General features: G+C 55.5%; 2 protein-coding genes across 5 annotated transcripts; one reads left to right on the top strand and one right to left on the bottom strand.

Annotated features, from left to right (window-relative positions):
- The first annotated feature begins 1,961 nt into the window (after nt 1-1,961).
- Nucleotides 1,962-5,316, top strand: MOSPD3 (motile sperm domain containing 3). 3 transcript variants are annotated; one of them, XM_034988519.1, is made up of 6 exons: nt 1,962-2,044; nt 2,523-2,786; nt 3,013-3,088; nt 3,303-3,532; nt 4,307-4,471; nt 4,573-5,316. In XM_034988519.1, exons 2-6 carry the CDS (start codon nt 2,585-2,587, stop codon nt 4,602-4,604), a joined length of 705 nt encoding a protein of 234 aa, XP_034844410.1. In that variant the 5' UTR covers nt 1,962-2,044; nt 2,523-2,584; the 3' UTR covers nt 4,605-5,316. The 3 variants fall into 3 exon arrangements, with proteins under 3 accessions (XP_034844410.1, XP_034844411.1, XP_034844412.1); XM_034988520.1 differs by having other exon boundaries at nt 1,966-2,183; XM_034988521.1 differs by having other exon boundaries at nt 1,974-2,044; nt 2,580-2,786.
- Nucleotides 3,732-21,513, bottom strand: TFR2 (transferrin receptor 2). Of its 2 annotated transcripts, XM_034988518.1 has the most exons (19): nt 21,227-21,513; nt 20,736-20,985; nt 20,448-20,634; nt 15,894-16,034; nt 15,677-15,788; nt 15,448-15,570; nt 14,935-15,051; nt 14,671-14,810; nt 14,228-14,391; nt 13,299-13,418; nt 12,467-12,549; nt 12,327-12,390; nt 12,162-12,229; nt 12,002-12,078; nt 11,824-11,908; nt 11,508-11,735; nt 11,062-11,202; nt 7,919-8,204; nt 3,732-3,870 (listed from the first exon to the last, which is right to left on the bottom strand). In XM_034988518.1, exons 1-18 carry the CDS (start codon nt 21,257-21,259, stop codon nt 7,920-7,922), a joined length of 2,418 nt encoding a protein of 805 aa, XP_034844409.1. In that variant the 5' UTR covers nt 21,260-21,513; the 3' UTR covers nt 3,732-3,870; nt 7,919. The 2 variants fall into 2 exon arrangements, with proteins under 2 accessions (XP_034844409.1, XP_034844408.1); XM_034988517.1 differs by lacking the exon at nt 3,732-3,870 and having other exon boundaries at nt 6,622-8,204.
- Between the last annotated feature and the right edge of the window lie 505 nt (nt 21,514-22,018).

Raw genomic sequence — 22,018 nt, forward strand, 5'->3', positions numbered from 1 at the left:
GGGGCAGAGGGAGAAGGACAAGCAAACCGCCTGCCCCCCTCCATGTGGGGACCCTGATGCAGGGCTAGATCCCAGGACCCTGAGATCACCACCTGCGCTGAAGTCAAACACTTAACTGACTGAGCCACCCAGATGCCCCTCAAGTTGTACACCTTAAATATATACAATTTTTATATGTCTAAGATATCTCAATAAAGCTGTTAAAAAAAAGAAATAAAGAAAACCTCTCCCATAGTTTCACATTAGTCTCAGAATAAAATCCAAAGTCCTACTGCAGACTCTGAGGCTCTAGGTGACCTGCATCCAACCCTCCCACCTTATGTCATCTCTCACTGTTGTCTCCCATGCAAGTGCCGTTCCATCCAGTCTCGGTGGCTCCTTGACATTTCTAGTACCCTCCTGCCTTGCCTTAGCTATCCCCTCTATCCAGGATGCTCTCCACTGATTTTTAATGGCTTGCATCCTAACTTCAATCGGATCTCAGCTCAAAGTTCATTCCTAGTCATTCACCTGTTCATTCCAAATGGCAGGCACTTTGGAATGAACCAGAAAACAAAGCAAAGTTTCTGCTCTTGTGGGGAGGAAAGTACATTCTACTGGAGCAGGTAAATAATAAACACGGTGAAAATGAAGCTATGCTATCAAGAAAACAAAAGACTAGAAGGATAAAGGGGTTTCTACATTTGCTGGGGGGCTTTGGGATAAGATGAACTTTGTTTTTGCTCTACTGCTAATCAATCGCGTGGCCTGGGTGAGATCCTTCACCTTGCCGAGGCCACTTCTTTTGTGAAAGGAGTTGAAGATTCAGTGGGATGATGCAAGTGGCAGGGTTGGTAAATCCTACTTCCTTGTGCAAATGTGAGTGATTTCTGAGTCCCATGCAGGAAAGGGAGACTCAGGAGAGGAGCCGTGGGCTGAGATCCTGATGCAGGCAGGTTGGGTGTGGAGAGCCTATATATATATATATATATATATATATATCTACGAGAGAGAGAGAGCGAGATGGACTGAGCGTTCCGGAGACTTGGAAAGGAAAAGAGCATGAGTCTCGTCTTTTCTTGGGGTCTGGTGCACGTGTCTTCTCAGGCATCCAGGAAATAGTCAGAACAAGGATAGGATCCAGGTGTCCTTCATAAGTCACTCATTCCCTGAAGCCAGGGGGTCTTGGCCTGGAGATATCCAGTGCCAGTGGTCTGGAATAGGCACATGATGGTTCTGTCAGGTCATTCCCTAGGTATCACCTACTGTACTGGAAGCCTCCAAAGAGGCTTACTTACCTCTTTGTCCCTTACAAGGAGGACATATGCTTTTTGTATCAGGAGGCATGTGTAGAGTGGGGTGGGGGTGCAGGTCCTAGCAAGAATAGAAGCTGGAAAAGAAGCAAAGGGGGAAAAATGGCTTTGGGGGCGCCTGATTTTGATTTTGGCTCAGGTCATGATCTCAGAGTCCTGGGATAGAGCCCCGCCTCACCCGGCAACAGGCTCCCCGCTCAGCGGGGAGTCCGCTTCAGGAGTCTCTCTCCCTTTGCCCCTCCCGCTCGTGCTGTCTCTCTAATAAATCTTAAAAACAAACAAAAACAAAACAAAAAACCCGGCTCTTTTTCATGGGGTCCCTGCAGTTTCCCTGCCTCAATCCTAGTCCAACTGGAAGCAACCTCCCAACTAGTACTATGGAAAACTGCTATGATCGCTGCTTCTAGGAGAGCCTGGGATTAAAAGAGAGAGAGAGGTCTTCCCTTTGGGATGTGATTCTAGTGACTTGGAGGTCTCAGTGAGGAGGAACAACGCCCAGCTCCCAGCCTCCGCCGGTCCCCCTGAGTTACTCAAGGCAGAGCTTTCTGGCCGGAGTCGCCCGTAAAGTTTTACGTCACTGGGATCAAGCCAATCACGTCTTTAAACTCACCAATCGGCGTATACTGACGGCGGAAACGAGGCCGCCCTAGCCAATGACAGAGGCCGTACGGCGGAAGTGTAGAAATGGTCTCTCGGGAAGATGGCAGCCTCGGTCCGGCCAAAAATTGATGGGCAGGTGCAGTGACCAGAAGGTAAGTCTCACAGCACGAGCGGCCGTTCGGAGGCTGAGGCACGAAGGAGCTGCTCGCCGAGCTCAGGGAGAGGTCGGAGGCACAGATAAAGGTCTCTGGAGAGATTGGAGAAAGGGCGGTTTCGGAGGGGGACGCTGAGGTAGGCGGGGTCTGGCCGGAGAGCGGGGACGCCCGGAAGGGGCGGGGCCTGCGGTGGGGCGGGCGGGGCTTTTGGAGATCGGGAGCCGGGCCTGGAGACAAGGCCCGGGTTGGGAGCAGCTATGGGCAGGGTTTATGGGGTGGGCGTGACCATGAGGTCGGGCTTGGGGCGGGGCCTAAAGGGACCCCGGGCAGAGCTGGAGAAGGGAAGGGTTTGGGGGGCTTGGGCCTGGTCTGCGGGAGCCTCATCTAGCGGGGTTCCGACGCGGCGGCGGCAGCATCAGAGCAGGCCCTGCCCCCCGATCTCATTCCGATCCCTTTCTCCCCTGTCGTCCCCCAGCTCTAGACTCCAGGCCCTGTCCCCTGAGCTCTGCCCTCCTATGTCCACCGTCCACAGCCTGCATGCGCCGTGGGGCGCCCCAGGACCAGGAGCTGGTGGGCCCGGGGGCTCCTGGGCGGGGGTCCCGGGGCGCCCCTCCTCCTTCGGGACTTGTCCCGGTCCTCGTCTTCCCCCCGGACCTAGTATTCAGGGCGGACCAGCGGAGCGGACCCCGGCAGCTGCTGACCCTCTATAACCCCACGGGAGCTGCGCTTCGCTTCCGAGGTGAAGGGATGGGTGCCTCATGCCAGGGATCTGGGACTGGCGGCAGGACGCTGCGGGGCTGTGTGGGCTGGAGGAGTGAGATGAGTGGGGTCAGACAGCCAACCTTGGCGGACTGGAAGAGTCATGTCCAGCCCTGGGGTAGAAGGGAAGGGGGACTCTAATGTCCCTCCACCGGCAAGCTTGTCTCTGAAGCAATAGTCGGTCTGTGTGTGCCTTTATCCCTCAGTCCTGTGCACAGCACCTGCCAAATACACGGTGTTTGACGCAGAAGGATATGTGAAACCTCAATCCTGCATTGACATGTGAGTGAGGAGGGTAGCCAGGGGTCGCTGCCACCTTTGTCTGAATTACCGTGCCGGAGTCAATAGGGCTCAGACCTGGTTCTTGGCAACCTTTTTCCCCACCTCTGTCTACATCCCTAAGGGAAAGGCTCCTGGGAGGCGGGGCCTGGATCCACTTGGATCACTGCCTGTTACTCACTTCCTCTCAATGGGTCTCTCTCCTATTTTGGGACAGTGTGATTCGCCACGTGGCCCCCATTCCCAGCCACTATGACATCCAGGACCGCTTCCGCATTGAGCTGTCTGAGGAGGGAGCTGAGGGTCGAGTGGTGGGGCGCAAGGACATCACCTCAGTTCTGAGGGCCCCAGCCTACCCCCTTGAGCTTCAGGGACAGCCTGACCCAACACCCCACCCAGGGCCTCCTTCCTGGACAGCACCACCCACGGCCAGACACTTCCCAGAGAGTGAGTTGGAGGATGGGAATTCTTTTTTTCTTTTTTTTTTTTTTAAGATTTATTTATTCATTTGAGAGAGCGAGAATGAGAGAGAGAGAGTACATGAGAGGGGGGAGGGTCAGAGGGAGAAGGAGGCTCCTCGCTGAGCAGGGAGCCCAATGCGGGACTCGATCCCGGGACTCCAGGATCATGACCTGAGCCGAAGGCAGTCGCTTAACCAACTGAGCCACCCAGGTGCCCATGGGGGATGGGAATTCTTGAGTTCTTGAGCATTACCCTAGAGATGCGCTCAGTTGGAGTTGAGGGGGTCTTCTGGTTCCGTCTTTTGCTTTTTGGGAGAAGCATTCCTAGGAGTTCAGATTTTATATCAGGTTAGGCAAAAAAGCAGACTTTGTAGTTTCCTTGGTTTCTGGCTTCTACCTAGAGGGAAAAGTTCTTCCTTAGCTCTAACTTCAGTACTTCCCATCATGTGCCAGCTCAGCTCAGTTCCATAAGAAACCCATACCAAGTTGTGGGCTGCATATGGGAGAGAGAGTCCCTTGCCTGATGGACATGTACATAGGAGCCAATACTGAAGGCAGGGTGAAGAGAAAAAGTGCTGAGGGACCGGAGGGGAGAGGGTCTCTTGTGGCCTTGGGGACAGAGGCTCCAGGGAGGAGGGGACACTTGCAGTATGCCCCCTGGATGGCAATAAAAATACACCTCCCATCTTCAGCGTCCTCCCTGGAGGACCCTGGGCTGGGCAGGAGGGGGGTGGAGCTCCTGATGAGCCTTGTTTCCCAGACCGCCCCCCACAACTGGCCACCAGCTCCTTCCTCCTCTTCTTGCTGACGGGCATAGTCTCTGTGGCCTTCCTGCTGCTCCCACTCCAGGACGAGCTTGGCAGCCAGCTGCCCCAAATCCTGCACGTCTCCCTGGGACAGAAGTTGGTGGCAGCGTACATCTTGGGTGAGCACAGTAGTGGCCAGGGGCGTGGGGGCCTAGGAGGAAGGCTAGCAGAGCCCCAGCGCTGCTCACCACCAGCTTGCTGTCCTCTCTCCCCTCTCCAGGACTCCTCACCATGGTGTTCCTTCGGACCTGAGCTCCCTGCTCAACCTCCCCCCACCTCCTGGGGCAGGGACTTGGACGTGCACATGAGACAGCCACTCTGATGCTCATGCCTCGCCTCAATTCCTCCTCCTCTTCTTCCTGCCCATCCGCCCTCCCCCAGGCACCCAGGGATTTATTAATTTTCCAAATTGAATAAAATAAATTTTTAAAATTAAACTGAGAAATGGAGGGAGCAGCCCCTTTCTTCCCACTTCTTTCCTCCAGTTCCTCCTCCCAGCTGCAGGGGACCCAGGAATGAGGGGGCAGTCAAGGGGCCCAGTGAGGATACGGAAGACCTGGGTTCTAGTCCTGGTGCCACACCGGGAAAACCGTGTGACCTTGAGCAAGTCATTGAACTTCTCTGAGGTTCTATTTCCACCTCTAAAATGAGGGAATTGGGCAAGCAGATTTTTAAGGGCCCCTTTAGCCCCCCAAATAGGGTCCTATCCCTAAGCTGATATACTTAAACTACAAAGTTTAAGTATAAATCCTGCTTGATCCGCCTACTGCAGACATCATCTCATAGTCTTGAGCCATCAGAGCCTCTTGCCAGGGTTGCCTAGATGCTTCCAATACCCAGAATCCTTTTCTGCTTCTTGACCCTTTATCTGCCTTATTTTGTCTCTCCCTTTAAGACTTCAGCTCGGGCGCCTGGGTGGCTCAGTTGGTTAAGAGATTGCCTTCGGCTCAGGTCATGATCCTGGAGTCCCAGGATGGAGTCCCGCATCGGGCTCCTTGCTCAGCAGGGAGTCTACTTCTCCCTCTGACCCTCCCCCATCTCATGCTCTCTCTATCTCATTCTCTCTCTCAAATAAATAAATAAAATCTTTAAAAAAAAAAAAAAAAGACTTCAGCTCCAGTGGATCAGAAACACCAAGGTCCCCTGCCAAGACTGGGGGAAATGGCATTACCTGACATTACCTCAACTTAACCAGGCAGGAGAAACTAAGGCACAGGAAAAGAATAGGATCCTCGAAAGGTATGTGTCCAGCCCTTTTTCAGATTCAGGGCAAGGGAGAAGAAAGGAAGGGGGGCAGCCAGTGACACTGGCAGTTTGTTGATTGGGGACAAAAATCAACAGGATAAGACTCAGTCTGTTCTCTGCTTCTGCTGTCACATCTCCATTACCCACCTCTGTTCCTCTTGCCTCCTTTTAAAAGGACCCTAGTGATTACATGTCCCCCCTCCCCCAGTCCAGGATAATCTCCCTATTAGTTTGCTAGGGCTGCACAGAAGCGGGGGAGGCTTAAATGGCCAAAATTAATTTTCTCACAGTTCTAGAAGCTAGATGTTCAAGATTAAGGTGTCAACAGATTGGATTTCCCCTAAAGCCTCTTTGACTCCCCTCTGCATACACATCCCTGGTGTCTCTCTGTGTCCTTTTTTTTTTTTTTTTAATTTTTTTTTTTTAAGACTTTATTTATTTGCGAGAGAGAGAATGAGAAACAGAGAGAATGAGAAACAGAGAGCATGAGAGGGAGGAGGGTCAGAGGGAGAAGCAGACTCCCTGCTGAGCAGGGAGCCTGATGTGGGACTCGATCCCGGGACTCCAGGATCATGACCTGAGTCAAAGGCAGTCGCTTAACCAACTGAGCCACCCAGGCACCCTGTCCTTTTTTTTTTTAAGATTTTATTTATTTACTTGAGAGAGAGAGCACAAGCAGGGAGAGGCAGGTAGAGAGAGAAGCAGGCCCCCTGCCGAGCAGGGAGCCTGATGTGGGGCTCAAACCTAGGACCCGGAGATCATAACTCAAGCTGAAGGCAGACGCTCAACTGACTGAGCCACCCAGGCGCCCCCATTTACTTATTTATTTATTTATTTTGTTTTTTAAAGATTTTATTTATTTATTTGACAGAGACATAGTGAGAGCAAGAATACAAGCCGGGAGAGTGGGAGAGGGAGAAGCAGGCTTCCCACCGGGAAGCTCAATCCCAGGACCCTGAGATCATGACCTGAGCCGAAGGCAGACGCTTAACAACTGAGCCACCCAGGCACCCCTATTTATTTATTTTTTAAGTAGGCTCCACACCCAGTGCGGAGCCCAGCGTAGGGCTTGAACTCACGATCCTGTGATCAAGACCTGGGCTGAGGTCAAGAGTCCGACATCTAACTGACTGAGCCATCCAGACTCCCTTGTGTCAATTTTTCTTAGAAGGACACTAATCAGATTGGATTAGGCTCACCCTAATGGCCTCACCTGAACTTAAGGCCTGATCTCCAGATACAGACTGAGGTACTGGGGGTCAGGCTTCAACATATGGATTTGGGGGGGGGTATATTTCAGCTCAAAACACTCCCCATCTCAAGATCCTCAATTTAATCACATCCACAAAGTCCTTTTTGTTGTGTAAGGTAACATTCACTCACAGGTTTCGGGGATTAGGACGTGAACATCTTTTTCCAGACCATTAGTCTGTGTGCTACAAGGAGCAAATGGACAAAGTGAAGGGCTGAGAAACCACTTTGGGAAATTTGTTCTGAACAGTATGTCAGAGAAGCAAATAGTTGAGGAGGTTTCTGACCCTGGTCCAGGCTCCTGAGAACCCAGTCAGGCTCAGAGGGGGCTCAAGGAGGGGGCAGGGGGAGAGGCAGAGTTTCATCCTGGAACCAGGGTAGGACCTGTCATGCCATATTGGGAGCAAAAGAGGACTGAGTAGCCCAAAGCCCAGCCCTAGGATTTATGCAGTTGCCCTGGGAGTGAGAGCCAGGGCTGCAGCCTCCTCAGATGTGGAGAGACAGCATTCCTACTTGTATCTTCTCTGGCCCTTCGGCCCGTCTCAAGGGAGGAATGACTGGGTGGAGTGAGGGTAAGGAAGAAGCATAAAGGTGTTTATAAACAACAGATGCCACCAGGCGGTTTATTAAGGTCCAAACCCCAGCCCCTCCCGCCACAGACCACCTGTTGGGGCTATAGGCTGTGGTTCCAGCCCTTCTCCCACCAAGGGGGCTGGCCACGTCCCAGGACCAAGGAAACCTTCCAGAGACATCACTAGGTGTGGGGGACCCCTTTCCCGACGGGGAAGGGGCTGTGTGATGAGGAAGCGGGTGCTCTCAGATTGGCTGACAGTCTGGCGGGCCCATTGTGGAAGGCACCGCTCACCTACTCCTACACTGCAGAGCCCGGGTGTGGGTGTCTGCGCTGGCATCTTGGCTGGCCCCTTGCAGAGACGGGAAGGGCTTATGAGAGATCGGTCAGCAACGACAGGTTGGTACTAGGCACCTGCATCACCCAGAAATCACTCTAACGGGAGAGCAGGAGCTCCGGGCATATGCCAACCCCCCCCCCCCCGCCCCGCCCCGCGGACCTCAGAAGTTGTTATCGATGTTCCAGACATCCCCGCTAAGTGCGTTGGCGGCCCCCTGCAGCGTCCAGGTGAGAAGGGCCAGCTGGCGTCGGAAGCGGCTCTCCTGGAAGCCCAGGCCCGGAGCTACCCCGGAGGAGGCGGCCCCTGGGTCTCGGGAGCCGCCCGAGCGCAGCAGCCGCACGTGGTCGAGCAGCGCGCCCAGCGTGTGGTCTCCGCGGCCCAGGAAAATGTGGCGGAACGGGGAGTCGGCCGGCGACACGTACTGGGACAGGAAGTAGAACTCCACCTGCACCAAGAAGGGAATCAGGTCGGGGTGCGGGGCTCTGCCGGGAGCGCGGGCCGGAACAGCAATTCCTTACCTAGTCCGCGCCTAGCGTCCATTGCAGAGCAGCTGCCTTAAGCCCCACCTCCCTTCGGCTACCCAATCGGGAGCGGCCATTCTTTGACGTCACCAGCAGCTGGGTAGGATGCGTCCTCCTGCTGTGTTTTGGGTTCTATCCCGTTCTTTCTAAGCTTTGAGCCTCCAAGCCTGCAACCACGTCTCCCCAGTCTTCCCTCTTCGCCTAGTCACTTACTCGGCTGAAGCCTCAAAGGACAGTCTATGGTCCTGCTGTTCCTCACTTTCCTACACCCCACGCATTCCCCCTCACCACCACCAATGTCCACAGCCCAGAGTCAAAGGTCAAAGGGACCGGTCAGTCCTAATGAAGCGCCTGACTCTCTGTCCTCCCTGCATAACTCAGATGCTGTTCATCTTTCCTGAGATGGCAACTCTACTAGCCCGATTCTCCCACCTTTCTTCCACCCTCTGTGGTTCCTTCTGCTCCCACCTTTGGGCAGGCCCAAGGCTCAACCTCCACCCTCTGTTCTCCTCACCTACACTCCAGTTGTTTTCAAGCCTGGCTGTGTATTAGAATCACTTGGGGAACTTTTTAATGACCGTTGTGTGGGTGCCTCCCCAGCAACATCGGAATCTCTCCATCTTTCACTCCAAGGGCTCATCCATGTCCCTGGCTGCAGTCAGGACCTCGTGGGGATAACTGCCAAGCCTACTTGACAAATCATCCACTGGAATCCTGCCCTCCACCCTTCTGACCTCCCCACTGGGTAAGAGGGCACCTTACCAGCCTCACACACAGCCCTTGGTAAATGGCAGCTGCTATGGTTTTCCTCCCCCTCTTTCCCTCAACACCCTGTCTGTCCATTTTCCTTCATTCCAGTCCCCTCACCCACAGGTGGCCTCTACTACCACCTGCCACTCTCATCCAGAGCTCGGTCTTCGCTAACTTCAATTCCCTCTTCACCATTTACAATCTGGCCAAATCCTTCCTAAAACTCCACTTCGCTCACATCACTACCCTGCTCAACCACCTTCCTAATTTCCTTGATGCCCAGACTCTAAAAATCCAAACTTCTCATCCTGGCATTCAGGGCTCCCCATAGGTGATCTCTAGCCCACTGTTTGGTGCCCCTCTCCCCTCTGCTTCTCCCCAGGCTTCTGCTCTGGCTCTGCTGGTCACACCCTACTCCCAAGGACAGCCAGGCCTACTTCCCCACCACACCCTTATCTGGGTCTCTCCACTCTGAAATGTCTTTTCTTTGCACCAACCCAAGTTCTGTCCATTTTTCAAGACCAACATCATAGTCTAAAGCTGGGGTTAGCAAACTTTTTCTGCAAAAAGCCAAGTAGTAAATATTTTTGTCTTTGTGGGCCATATTGTTTCTGTTGCAAACACAACTTGGCCGCCGTAGCTGGCCCAAAAGCAGCCATAGACAATATGAAAATCAATGAGCATGGCTGTGTTTCCATAAAACTTCATTCGCAGAAACAGGCAGCAGGCCAAGTTTGGCCCACTGGCAATCGTTTACCAACCCCTGGTCTAGAGCCACAAAGTTCCCTGGGTCTGGCCCAGCTCTGTGGGCTGGTTCTGAAGTCTGGAATTTTTTACTCTCCAGCCCTGAGTCTGAATCATGCCCCTTATGCACAGATGCCCTTTATTCCCTGGGGGTGGGGGGGGGGGGGGGGAGGGAGGCATGTGGCAACTTAGGGGGTTGGGTGAGGGGATTATATTTTTGTGTTCCTGGAGTCTGGGATAGCAGGGGTTAAAGCAAGATCTGTGAATGAGAATGAACCAGGACCAACCTCTTGTCTCACCTGCAGGATCACTGATGTCTCAGTGGAGGGGACAAAGGGAAGGAGAGGTGGAGAGATCAGGAAGTGGGGGAGGAAGAGGAAACTGCAGAGAGAGGAGAATGAGGGGGATCAGGAGAAAGGAGCAAGGATGAAAGAGCAAGAGGGGTGGGTTTGTGAACAGAAAGAAGGAATGAGCGATGCCAAGGGAAAGAGGCAGGGACTCAAAGAGGAAAAAAAAGGGGGCAGACATGTTCCAAAACCATGGTCGTGCATACACTATGGGTTCCCTGTCCACCCTACACTCACAGAGGATGATCCTGTTTCTAATTTCGCTCTGTAGACTTATCCCCACGCTCACAGTCCCTACTTATCCCATTTCCCAAAATCAGTGGCCAGGTGGAGTTCTTGGAGTAAAGAAATGGAAGGAAGTGGAGGTGTTGGAACAGGAGATGGAGTGTGGGTTGCAAAGTATTCAAAACTAAGCAGGAGGAATGGGCCAAGGACTAAGGTCTTGTATAACTTTATGTGACACCTCCCCCAGGCAGCTTCTCTGGGTTTCACCCACCTTATTACCACAAGGAAGAGAGCTCTCCTTGCTCTGAATTTCTTAAGCCTTTGCCCCTCCTGGGCCATAAGCTTGGGCCTCTTGTACTGTGGACAATCGTGTACATGCTTTTTCCCTCCAGATGGGTGAGTAGGCAGTGGAGGGCTGGGTGTGTGTTTGGAGGGCGGGGGGGTTCCCAGTTCTGCCACGTGATCCGCCAAACGGACGGCCCAGCAGCCAGCCCTCCCTGTCAGTTTTATCACTTTGCGGGGCCTGTCTCAGTGGTCGCTCCAGCCTGGCCGGTGTGTGAGCGCTGAGCCCAGGACTGGGGGCCGGAGGACAGGGACGAAGTAAAGGCGGAGACCGGGGACAGCGCGCAGGACAGGCCTGTCGACTCCAGCCACCCAGCCACCGGGAGACGCGGGGTAGGGGGCGCGGGGGGGCGGGGCGGGGGCGGGGCCTCACCCGCATGATGCGCACGTTGTACATGCGCATCAGCCTCTCATCGCTCTCCTCCGAGCTGTAGATCTCCTTTCGCAGCTTCTCCGCCGCCCGGATATAGTCCCCCCGCGCCGAGTACACCCACTGGAGGGTCAGCCCGCGGGCCTGGGGGTGGAGATGCAGGCTGGGGCCGGACACAGGGGCCAGGACCCCGGCCTAGGCTGGGACCCCAGGGCTGGCAGGAGGAGGGGCTATAAGGGGACGGGATGCTGGGAGAGGGGAGAAGACCTGGGCGGTTGGGAGGGTACCAGCTGGGTCCTAAGGCAGGAGTCGAGGGGCCAGGTTGCCAGAGGGGACTAGACCCTAAGGACTGTGGGGAGGAGGGGCCCGACCTCTGGACTGGGCAACACTTTGAGGGGATATAGCTCCCCCCACCCCCAGGAGCCAGGAGCAGGGTTGGTATCTTGGACCTTCAGGTCCCCAGAGAACTCGTTGAGGCTGCCGATGTGCCTGAGGACCACGTCCCCATAGCGGCCGAAGTCCAGAGGCAGCAGGTGATCGTGGCTGAGCCGGATGAGGAGCTGCCCAGCGAGCTGGGCCACAGCCTGGGCCACGGCGGGCAGGCGGCCCCGCAGCACCCTGTGTAGGTTCTCGTATGTGTCGTCCTTCGTGTGCAGGAACGGGTACGCCTGGCCATCCTGCCGGGACAGGGCGTGGGCTGGCGCAGGGGCACAGTGCAGACAGGCAGAGGGGCTGCTGCTCTGGGGCAGGGCCAGGAAGTCTCACCTCCAAGAAGGAGAACTCAACGGCAGGGACCCCCGCAAAGGCCGTGAAGGAGTAGGCACTGCTGTCCATGGGCAGTGGCCGGATCCTGGGAGTGGGCAGGTGGGAGGGCTCTGTGGGTTGGGGCTCCCCCCACAGCTGTCCTCCCTGCCTCCCTCCCTCCCTCCTGGCCCCAACTTACACTTCAGCATCCCAGCTGTGATTGTTGAACACCACCTGCTCATAGAGGGTCTGCCCACTGCGGTTAGGAGAGTCCACCTGGGGGGCAGGGTAGGGGGCACCGGTCAGGCTCTGGCCGCCACCAGCTTCCCTTCATCCCCGGCTCCTGGCCAGCCTCTTGCCTGCTTCAGGATGTTCTCTATGAGGCTGATCAGAAGGGGGCTGGTCTTGGCATGGAACTTGTCGTCTCCTGCAGAGGGGGAGGAGAAGGGATGCCAGACTCAAGGCTGGGCCCCGCGGCCAGGTGCACCAGAGGGGCCCCAGTGGGTGGCCCCGCCCCCACTCACCCAGCACTGCATTGTCCAGGCTCACGTAGACCACGGCTTTGAGGTGCAGCACGCTGAGGTAACCCTGGGGGTGAGGGGCGTGGAGTTTAACCCCCCACCTCTTCCCACTGCCTGACTCCCTGCCCTGGACCCCACATTACCTCCAGCCACTCTGTGGAGCCCACACTCCCAAAGTCACCTCCGTCCCAGCTGATGAAGAGAAGACTCCTTCGGGGCTGGAAGCCTGGAAGCAGAGCGGGTCAGGAGGACGGGCCCCTCTGGAGGCCAAGCAAAGACCCATCTTTGTCTTCTCCTGTCCTGCGGCCCTGGGCTCCCTCCATCCTTCCCGCCAAGCCCCCTGCCCAGCCCGCCTCAGCCGGTCTGCCCCGACTCCACTATCACAGTGTGGAGCTTGCTTTCACATGGAGTCTCCTGCTTAATGCTTCACTCAGACCAAGGACTATGACTGCAGCTGACCCTTGAACATGAGTTTGAACTGCTTGGGTCCACTTACATGCAGATTTTCTTTTCTTTTTTTTTTTTTTAAAGATTTTATTTATTTATTTGACACACAGAGAGAAAGCACAAGTGGGCAGAGAGACAGGCAGAGAGAGAGGCAGAAGCAGGCTCTCCACTGAGCAGGGAGCCCGACGCGGGACTCGATCCCGGGACTCCAGGATCATGACCTGAGCCGAAGGCAGTCGCTTAACCGACTGAGCCACCCAGGCGCCCCCTACATGCAGATTTTCAACCGAGCGGAGAAGTCGGCTCCCCTAACCCTGGCGCTGCTCGAGGGCCAACTCTACTCTCATATTTGGATGAGGAAACAGAGGTAAAGCGACCTGCCCGGGGCCATGCGGCTGGGACGTGAGGAAGCCAGGGTTGGAGCCCAGGTCTGCGTGGCCGCCCTCTAGCCTGTGCTCTTGACTGCCTCTCTGCCCTGTGCTGCCTCAGGCCACAGCCCCAGCTGCCCAGCCCAGGCCCTGACCTTACCATTGCTCACCATGGAGGAAAAGGTCCGCGCCAGCTCCAGCAGTATGGCCGTCCCCACAGCGGACTTGGCCGCTCCTGGGCCCCACGCATCCCTCTGGGCCCCGATGACAACATAGTGATCTGCGGGAGGGGAGGCTCTTGGGGTCCATGTTTGTACACTGGCAATACCCAGAGACTACCTGGGAGGCTGCGTGCTCGAGGGGCCTTGCCTCCATTTCCCAGCCCCGCCCCCACCACTCTCCACCTTCCAGCCCCTCACATCTCTGCAGCCCCAGCCCTGCGATCCTTGCTGTCCTTCAGGAGAGTGCCCCCTTCCCCTCGGCCCTGCCTGGATGGCCTGCTCCTTCAGCGGGGTGCCTGGCCTCATGCTGGATTCCATCACCTCCCTGGTCAGCCATGTCCCTCACAAGTCCTGACAGGCTTTCCTCCTTCATGCTTCTCTCTAATCCACCCCCACCCCTTCTCCAGCATTCTCCTCTGAGCTGCATCACGGCCCCCCTGCATCTCTCCCTCAGGGCTTGTAGGTACCACACTCTTCGGCTCAAGAACCCACTTTGATTGCCCACTGCCATCCGTGTCTACTTAGGCTTGAAAGGTTCATCTATCTCATCAGAACTCCCGTTCATGCTATATCACCCAACTCATGCTTGCTCACCTCCAGTGCTAGGGAACTCACTACTGTGCCAAACTACCCATCCTGTCTCTGGACAGATTTGACCATGGGATCTACTCACTGCCATCCCCCCTCAGTCCCAGATCAGCCTCAACTTGCCAGCCTCCCTCCCTGCTCAGCCCTGCCACCCCCTCCACTGGGCACCACTCTTGCCCACTCCCCTGGGCCTCCTGCTCCAGCCCCATCTCTAGCCAGGGTTCATGAGTGGCGACTCCCCTCCTGCCGGCTGCGGGTGACGCTGGGCAAGCTGGCACACCTGGCTCTGAGCGGCCCTCGATGCAGCCAAAGATGTTGCTGATGGGGGTGGAGACCCTGTGGTTGTTGACCCCGAGGTGCAAGCCTGGCCCAGGGCCCAGGCGATAAGGGGAGCCTGGGAGGCGCCCCTGCCATTCCTGGGGAGCCACAGGGCCTTGGAGCTTCCTGGAGAGAGGTGGGGCAGAAAGGGTCGGAAGTGGCACAGAGGCCCAAGCTATAGAAGAGCCCAGAGATCCCTCTTTGCTCTTTCCCTCCCACCTTCTGGCTCCAGCTCTACTTCTGCACTCTGCCTGCTGCCTTGGACAGTTGTGCAGGTTGTGTCGTCCTCAAAGTGAGGCTGGGCCCACTCAGAAGATCCATCTTTTTCTAGTGCACCCAAAAGCACTTTACAGGCTAGCTACACCTCCCTTCCTCCTCCCCTCCTGGCCCCCACAGGCCCCTCACCTCAGCAGGAGGGAGGCAATGTCCGCACTGATGGGCTGGGCGGGGATGTTAGGGAGGCCGGAGGACTGGACTGGAGGGAACTGGGTTTGATTAAAGGAAGGGAAGCCAGGCGTGTAGGGGTCCCCAGTTCCCAGGTGCACCTGTGAGGAAACGGGTGTCCACACCGAAGCTGTGAGCTGGGCTCCGAAGACTAGCCTACCGGCCCCATCCCAGACAAGGAGGTCCAGACCCCAAGAATCTACTGCTGGCTGCCCCCAGACTCACATGTCCATACACAGCTCTGTGGCTGGACAGGCCGGGCTTGTGTGGATCCTGGGAGAAGTCTGCTGGATCAGGGTATATGAGCACTCCTCGGGCCCCAAAGTCCTGGGCACTGGCCACCTGGGGAAGGGAAGTGGCTAACGGACTCCTTCTCCCAGAGAAAACCGATTTGTAAGGGCAGGAGAAGCAAGGAAAAGTGAAGTCGCACTGCTTCCACTCCGGTTTCATGGAGCCACAGTGAGGCTGTGGGCACCACCTGACCCGCATCTTCCCGCCTTCCCCCAGTGCCTTGGCATCCCTCAAACCCCAGTGGCCTCTGCATTCCTCCGTGTTCGTCCCCCATGCCAACCTCCCGATTTTGTTTCCCGCCAGCATTTTCTTACGACCCGCTTGGTTCTTTCTTTTCTCTCTCCGACAGCCTCCTAGACGCTTCCCATCTGCCGCTATCCTATCTTCGCGTCCCCCGGCCCCGCACCCTCCCGGTTCCACGCCACCCCCCCATCCAGGGACCCTCACCTTTTGGGCGAAGCTGATCTCCCCCAAGCGCACCAGCAGGAGGCGCCCCGCCGGCTCCACGCCCCGGGCCCGCAGGTCCTGCAGGTCCTCCGGCCGCCCGTAGTGGGCGTACACCAGCTCTCCCTGGGGATGGGGAGGACGGTGAGGCGTGCTCTCCGGGTCCCTCCTCCGCCACCCGCGAAAGGGCGCTCGCTGCCCCTGTCCTGGGGGTGGGACAGGGGGCGCTCACCGTGGCGTTGCCCGTGGCACTGTAGGGACAGTAGACGTCGTGGTCTTCCAGCGGCAGGGGCTCCCCGAGCTTCCCAGCCTCACCGACCCAGTGCAGGGTATTGGGATGAGCCCTGAGGAGCAGAGGTGGTGAGCGCCCCCCGCGCGCCCCCCGCGCGCCCCCCGCGCGCCCCCCGCGCGCCCCCCGCGCGCCCCCCGCGCGCCCCCCGCGCACTCACGGGTCCGGAAACTGCAGCCCCACGTAGTGCGTGTCCATCCACACGTGGTCCAGCTTTTGGCTCGAGAGCGCCCCCCGGACGTCCTGAGCCAGAGCGGCCATCCCGGCTGAGCCAGCCATCCTCTTCCGAAGGCTGGTTTGCCTGAACGGGAAGAGGTGGGATTGGGGCGCGGAAGGGGAGAGGGACTTCTGGGCGCCTGGAGGAAAGGGGGGGGGTCGCCCTGGGCCCTGGACGGTGAGGGGCTCCTAAGTCTCTCCCTGACCCCTGCCATCGCCATCCATCCAGTCACCACCCGGGCTGTCACTAAGGCCGCCTCCTTCTGCTTAAAGCCTTAGTTTCCGATAGCGTGGTGTCGTGCCCACCATCCCTTAGGTTTTTCCTGGCCCAGGCCAAACTCACCAATCTATCGACTGCCCGTGCACACACACACACACACACGCACACAGGCCTGTGCTCTGCCCCACGCATGGAAACGCTTTTCTTCCAAAGGACTAAGTGGGCAGAGGCGGCCCTGCCATCTCCCCTGTCCTCCAGCTGCGCCTCACGGAGACATCTTACACTATGGTTACTGATATGATCGCGGGGTCCCTTGTCTTGGAGACCTCACCCTGTCTTCTTCCATAGTCACCACCTAACTGAGCCTGTTGTACCCTGAGCTCCCCCTGTTCTTCCATCTCACCCCGCCACAGGCTGCCCCCACATGACCTCCCTGCCAATAGGCTTCACTTGGGCCCTCTCCAAGGCAGACTCCTCCCTCCTCCACAGCCTCATTGAATACCCCAAGCTGTCCCTTGAGAGGCCGGGTCTCCTATGGGGTCTCGAGCTCAGGAAAGAACTCAGGTTCTCATACTACCTGGGCTTGGAGCCGAGGCAGGCTCCCGGCTCCACTGTTGGAATTTCTGCCCATTTCTCCTCCAGTAAACCTTGCTTCCGCTGAAGCCTTTGCCATCCAGCTCTCCCCTCCTCTACCCCTCTTCCGGCCAGGTTGTCACTTGTCCACCTTCATCAAGGACTTTGGCATCTGGCTTAGCATTTTCCTCTCCACACCATGGTCCCCTCACTCTGTGCTGCCACTTCAAAATCCACGTGCAGGGTGCGCCTTAGTCTCAGCCTCCACCCCTCAGCTCTCAAGAAGACCCCTGCACCCCAGGACTCCATGGTCGCTGTGGCTTTCTCAGTACCGTTCCTGCAGTCCTCTCCCATCCCGATCCAGGAAAGCGAGCATTTGTTTGAAACTGCACCTGTCCGGGCGCCTGGGTGGCTCAGTCCGTTAAGCTGCTGCCTTTGGCTCAGGTCATGATCCTGGGGTCCTGGGGTCCTGGGATTGAGCCTCCCCTCGAGCTCCCTGCTCAGCGGGGAGTCTGCTTTTCCCTCTCTGCCCATGCCCATGCTCATGCTCTCCCTCTCTCTCTCAAATAAATAAATAAATAAAATCTTTAAAAATAAATAAATAAAATCTTAAAAAAAAAAAAAGAAACTGCATCTGTCAGGGTGTTCGTAAAATGGATGATGCACACTGTGGATTCCTGTGCCTGACAATAAATCTGATGTACACACTGCAATACAGACAGACCTTGAAAACATTGTGTTAAGTTAAAAAAAAAAAGTTTATCAAAATTAAAAACACACACTAAAGATAGCTATATCTGAGTAATACATCTTGGATTTCTTTTCTTTTTTTTTACACTTTCCACTTTATATTTTTCCATATGGCTTAACTTTTAAAATAATGAACAGAGGATTTTATACAAACATTAATGTTTTTGAAAAATCTACATATGCACATAAAACATTATATATATGGCAAAGCCACGTGTGAATTTAAAGGCACACATCAAACATCAGATGAGGTGCTTCTGGGGGAGGGGATGGAAAAGAGTGCTCAGGGCTAGGGAGGGAAATTAAATAAAAAAGCCCTTGGTGGGGGGGGCTGGCTGGCTCAGTCAGTGGAGCATGTGACTCCTGATCTCAGGGTTGTAAGTTTGAGCCCCACTTTGGGTGTGGAGATAACTTAAAAATAAAATCTTTAAAAAACCAAACCAAACCAAAAAAAGCCCTTCACTGAGACACTGAACCACTGCGTCAGGAGTATCATAAACTCTGGTCTTTGCACCGACCTTAAAAAACAAAACAAAACAAACCCCTCCCCCTACATCTGATCATGATTCTCTAGTGTTTTAAATTCTTCATTTCTCTCTTCCCTCTCAGAATAACATCCAAAGCAGTTTGTGTAGCCATTAAGCCCTTTTATGGCCCCGGCCATATCCACCTTGTCACTGCAGCTCCCCGGGGTCATGGGTCAAAATCCAAGCTCCATCATGTGGCATTCGAGACTTCTCTGGGTCTGTTCCACTGCCTGTCTGGATACTGGACCCCTCTGCTCTCCTTCAGACAACCACATGGACCTTCCTTCACTTCCTCCAGTAGGCCACCATTTCCCACCCCAGACCATTTGCCCTTGCTGTTCTCTGACCTGAAATGCTTTTCCACCTTCTCTTTGCCTGGTGAATGACTCACCCCTAGGGCTTCAGCTCATCACTTCCTCAAGGCAGCCTTCCCTGGCCCCCATTCTAAGTCAGGTCCCCCTCGTTATACTCATTCCCCACATCCTTTACTTTTCCTTCAAAACAGCGATCCTAGTAATAAATATGTGTCGTGAAAGTGATTATTAGTTCAGTATTGATTTCCCCCCATAGACTGTAAGCTCCATAAGGACAAGGCCCAGACTTTTGTTCTCTGCCCTATCGCCCCCACCTACTTAGCCAAGCACCTGCCACATAGTAGGTGCTCAAAGGTATTTGGTGGATAAATGAATGAATGACCTCATCAGTGTCACTGAGTCCAGCTGCTCACTTCCCTCACCACACCCCCACTGGTCTTGGCGTTACCCAGAATTCCATCTCCGGAATCTTTATCCACTGGGGATTTACTGAACACCAGCTAAATGCCAGGCACTGTGCTAGGTACTGGACACATCCAGATAAATAGGACACAGTTGATCAGATAAATCTTAAAAGTCCCAATATCCCACTCTCTGACTAGATCTTTCCAGGTTCCAGCTTGCTTCTTGACCCCCCACTACGCCTGCTCTTCAACCACACTGAGTGCTCCAGACAGTTCCATTCCTTCCTTCTCCATCCACCCTGGAGTCGTGCATCACTTCACTGCTCACTCCCCTTCACCATCACCCTCTTGCCTCCCTGCCCTCTGATGGCATCCCCAGTGCCACACCTCACCGTGGGACCTGACAAACCATCCACCTGCTCAGCCTGTACCCAGACGACCGAGTGTTGCTCAAGAAAATAAGAAGGGCTGCATGCTGTTGATGCCATGAATGTAAGGTCTTTGGGCAAGGTGGACCCAGCAGTGTAGCCAAAGAGTAATAATACGCCTCGATCAAGTTTCGAATTGATCCCATGAAGACAAGAAAATCTATCAATACCAGTTACTACAGAAACATAAACTGAAAACATACAGACACAAATTAAAGCAGAAAAATCATTTCAGTATATTCTGGAAAAATATTTGAAAAAAAAAATCCAAACCTGTCCCTCCTTTCCTGATCATTAAAAGAAGAAGAAGGAGGAGGAGGAGGAGGGGAGGAAGAGGAGGTGGAGGAGAAGGAAACTTCCTTGATTCATTTATAAAAAGCTATCCAGTCTATAGCAAAGTTCACATTCAATAACAAAGCTGCATAAAAACATTCCTATGCAAGTCAGGAGATAGGCCTATCTGCTGTCATCATTACCTTTTACATTTTTTTAAAATTCATGTCCTCTCTAATAAAATAAAGCAATGAAAATGACATAAAGTGTCTAAGCATTGAGAAAAAAGCTACGTATCTCTCACTGTCTATAGCTTATGTGACCTTCTACTTAGAAAACCCAGGAGAATCCACTGAAACACTATTCCTGACCCAAGAGAGGGCTACTGGTGGCCCCACCTCTTCTCTGGACCTACCTGGGCAGCTCCTTCCCAATGGGGAAAGTGACCTCAGCAAAACAGGAGAAACCCCGACCTGCTTGTGCTATGCTCCAGGCTCCGGGCCTGCAGGTCTGTGTCTGGCTGGCATCTCTCATAATGCAGATGGAGGGGGATGGTCTGTGCTCACAAATGCATTTGCTTGCTTGTTTTTTTTCTGATTCCTTAAAATGTCCCTTCTCAGTGCCTCCCCACCCCCCCAAGCTCACCACAGTCGCAGGTCAAAATCCAAGCTCCGTGATGTGGCATTCAGGACTTTTCTGGATCCATCCCGCCTCCTGTCTGGATACTGGACCCCTCTGCTCTCACTCAGACAGTCAGCTCCCGCATCTCCCAAGTGCCACGTTCAGACCCCAAGCCCTCTGCTGTCTTATCTCTGGAACACCCTCCCTCCCCTCAGCTCCAAATGCCTGACATCCTTCCCAGGACCATCAAACAGGGAGGCCAGGGAGGCAATGGAAGGACTCAGAAGGGACCCCACATCAGGTTCCTGGGAGGAGAGGAAAGGACTCTGAGTCCAAGTGAGTGGATGAGGATTTGCAAGGGCCGGGAAGGGGGCAGGCTGATCCTTACCTGATGGTGTCCTCCAGGTGCCCCTCCCCCAGGAGCCGCAGGAACATGGCCTGGAGGTCGCTCCAGTACAATGTGCCCTGGTGGGAGTCCGGGCCCGGCTCATAGTTTATGTCCTCACTGACCACCAACACGTCATCCCCACATGCCTGGCAGGACCCTCGGAAGGCCACATAGCCCAGAAGGAAAGCTGAGGGATGGCAAGATGGAGATTCTCCTTGTGCTCCACCCTGGACTCCATAAATCCCCCCAACCCAGGCCTTTCACTGGTGGGGGCGGGAAGACTCTCACCCCCAGTGAAGATCAGCAGGGCTGTCAGGACCAGGTAGGGGGCAGCCCTTCGTCCTGTTGTTGCCCAGAGTCCGAGGTTTTGCCTCCCTGCTCGAGAGCCCAGGTCAGGGCCCCTCAGCTCCATGGGGCAGAAGTGGGCTGCTGGCTCAGCCCCCTCCTCCCTGTCTTCCTCTTCCTCCTCCAGGTGCCACTGCTGGGTGCCCTCCACACGCTTGTAGATGGTCTGAGAGGGTCGTGGGGACAACCTTTGCTGCAGGGGGCACGGTGGGCATGAGACTGGGGAAAGAGGCATGGGGGATGGGGCAGGATCTGGGCACAACAGTGACTCTGGAGTGCCAGAGGAGAACCAGGCAAGAGAAAGGGTCCTGAGAGGCAAGCTGGAGGGGAGAGACGGAGGTGGGAAGGGGAGGCGCCAGCCTTGGGGTTTGGTAGGGGGCTGAAGGACCCAGAGAGAAGGCCTAAAGGGTCCCCCCAACCCCACTTGGTCTTACCGTTCTCTGAAGTAGACCCCAAAGTCGCTCCATGCTCGTGCCCCCTCCTGAGCCCTGCAGGCTGTTCCCCCCACAGTGATAAACCGTTTGTGGGAACCCCAAGAGGGCCCCTTATCAGCCCTGGCAGGCAGCCTGAGCCCAAGCCGTTCTTCTCCCTCTGAAAGGGTGGGGGCACAGTCCTGGCCTCAGTCCAGCCTTCCAGATAGGAACCCCCAGCCCAGGCTAGAGGACGAGGGGCTGTGCCCTCCTCTGCAAATCCCTCCACAGTCTCACTCCTGTCCCCTCCCTGCAAAACAATCAATTTTTTGACCTTGGCGCAGACTTTGGACTCCTAGTTCCCGTCATGGGTGGGGGAGGGGGGCTGATGGCTGGGGAGGGCAAAAAGATAAGGATGCCCCCTCCTGCTTCCACCCCTCCCAGTGTCCTCGGGGACCCCCTTCCTAAGCTCCCCACCACGAAAACCTCGCTCCCCCTCAAGTCGTCTGGCTTGCAGGCCCACCAGTGAGTGCCCAGCCAGGCCTTATAACACATTAGTTCCCAGTTCCGACACCTGCCCCCAAGCGATCCTAAACTGAAGTTGCCACAGTGGTGTGACCTGGGGGGTGGGGTGGGGGTGGGGGTGGTCTGGCCACGTAGATGCCTCTCTCATTGCAATCAGGCTGAAAAGTGGGCCTCAGGCTCCTATTAACTTCTGGGGAGGGAGGGGCATTGGGTGGGAGCATATGGTCAAGCGGGACCAGTGAGTGCTCCATGTTGGGGTTCTCCTGGAGCTGCGGGGTCGAGGCCCACCAG

This window comes from Mirounga leonina, unplaced genomic scaffold (genome assembly GCF_011800145.1).
Source record: "Mirounga leonina isolate KUSES-001 unplaced genomic scaffold, KU_Mleo_1.0 Mir_454, whole genome shotgun sequence".
NCBI lineage: Eukaryota > Metazoa > Chordata > Mammalia > Carnivora > Phocidae > Mirounga > Mirounga leonina.

Bases quoted from the DNA above. Each gene is read 5' to 3' on its own strand.
- TFR2 (XM_034988518.1), bottom strand. From the start codon at position 21,259: ATGGAGCGACTTTGGGGTCTACTTCAGAGAACG. The intron at 20,635-20,735 runs GTGAGAGTCTTC...GCCATCCCTCAG, and splicing joins CCTGCTGATCTTCACTGGGG to CTTTCCTTCTGGGCTATGTG. The intron at 16,035-20,447 runs GTAAGGATCAGC...CTTCCCGTTCAG, and splicing joins CACCTGGAGGACACCATCAG to GCAAACCAGCCTTCGGAAGA.
- MOSPD3 (XM_034988519.1), top strand. From the start codon at position 2,585: ATGCGCCGTGGGGCGCCCCAGGACCAGGAGCTGGTGGGCCCGGGGGCT. The intron at 3,533-4,306 runs GTGAGTTGGAGG...CTTGTTTCCCAG, and splicing joins GGCCAGACACTTCCCAGAGA to ACCGCCCCCCACAACTGGCC. The intron at 4,472-4,572 runs GTGAGCACAGTA...TCCCCTCTCCAG, and splicing joins GGTGGCAGCGTACATCTTGG to GACTCCTCACCATGGTGTTC.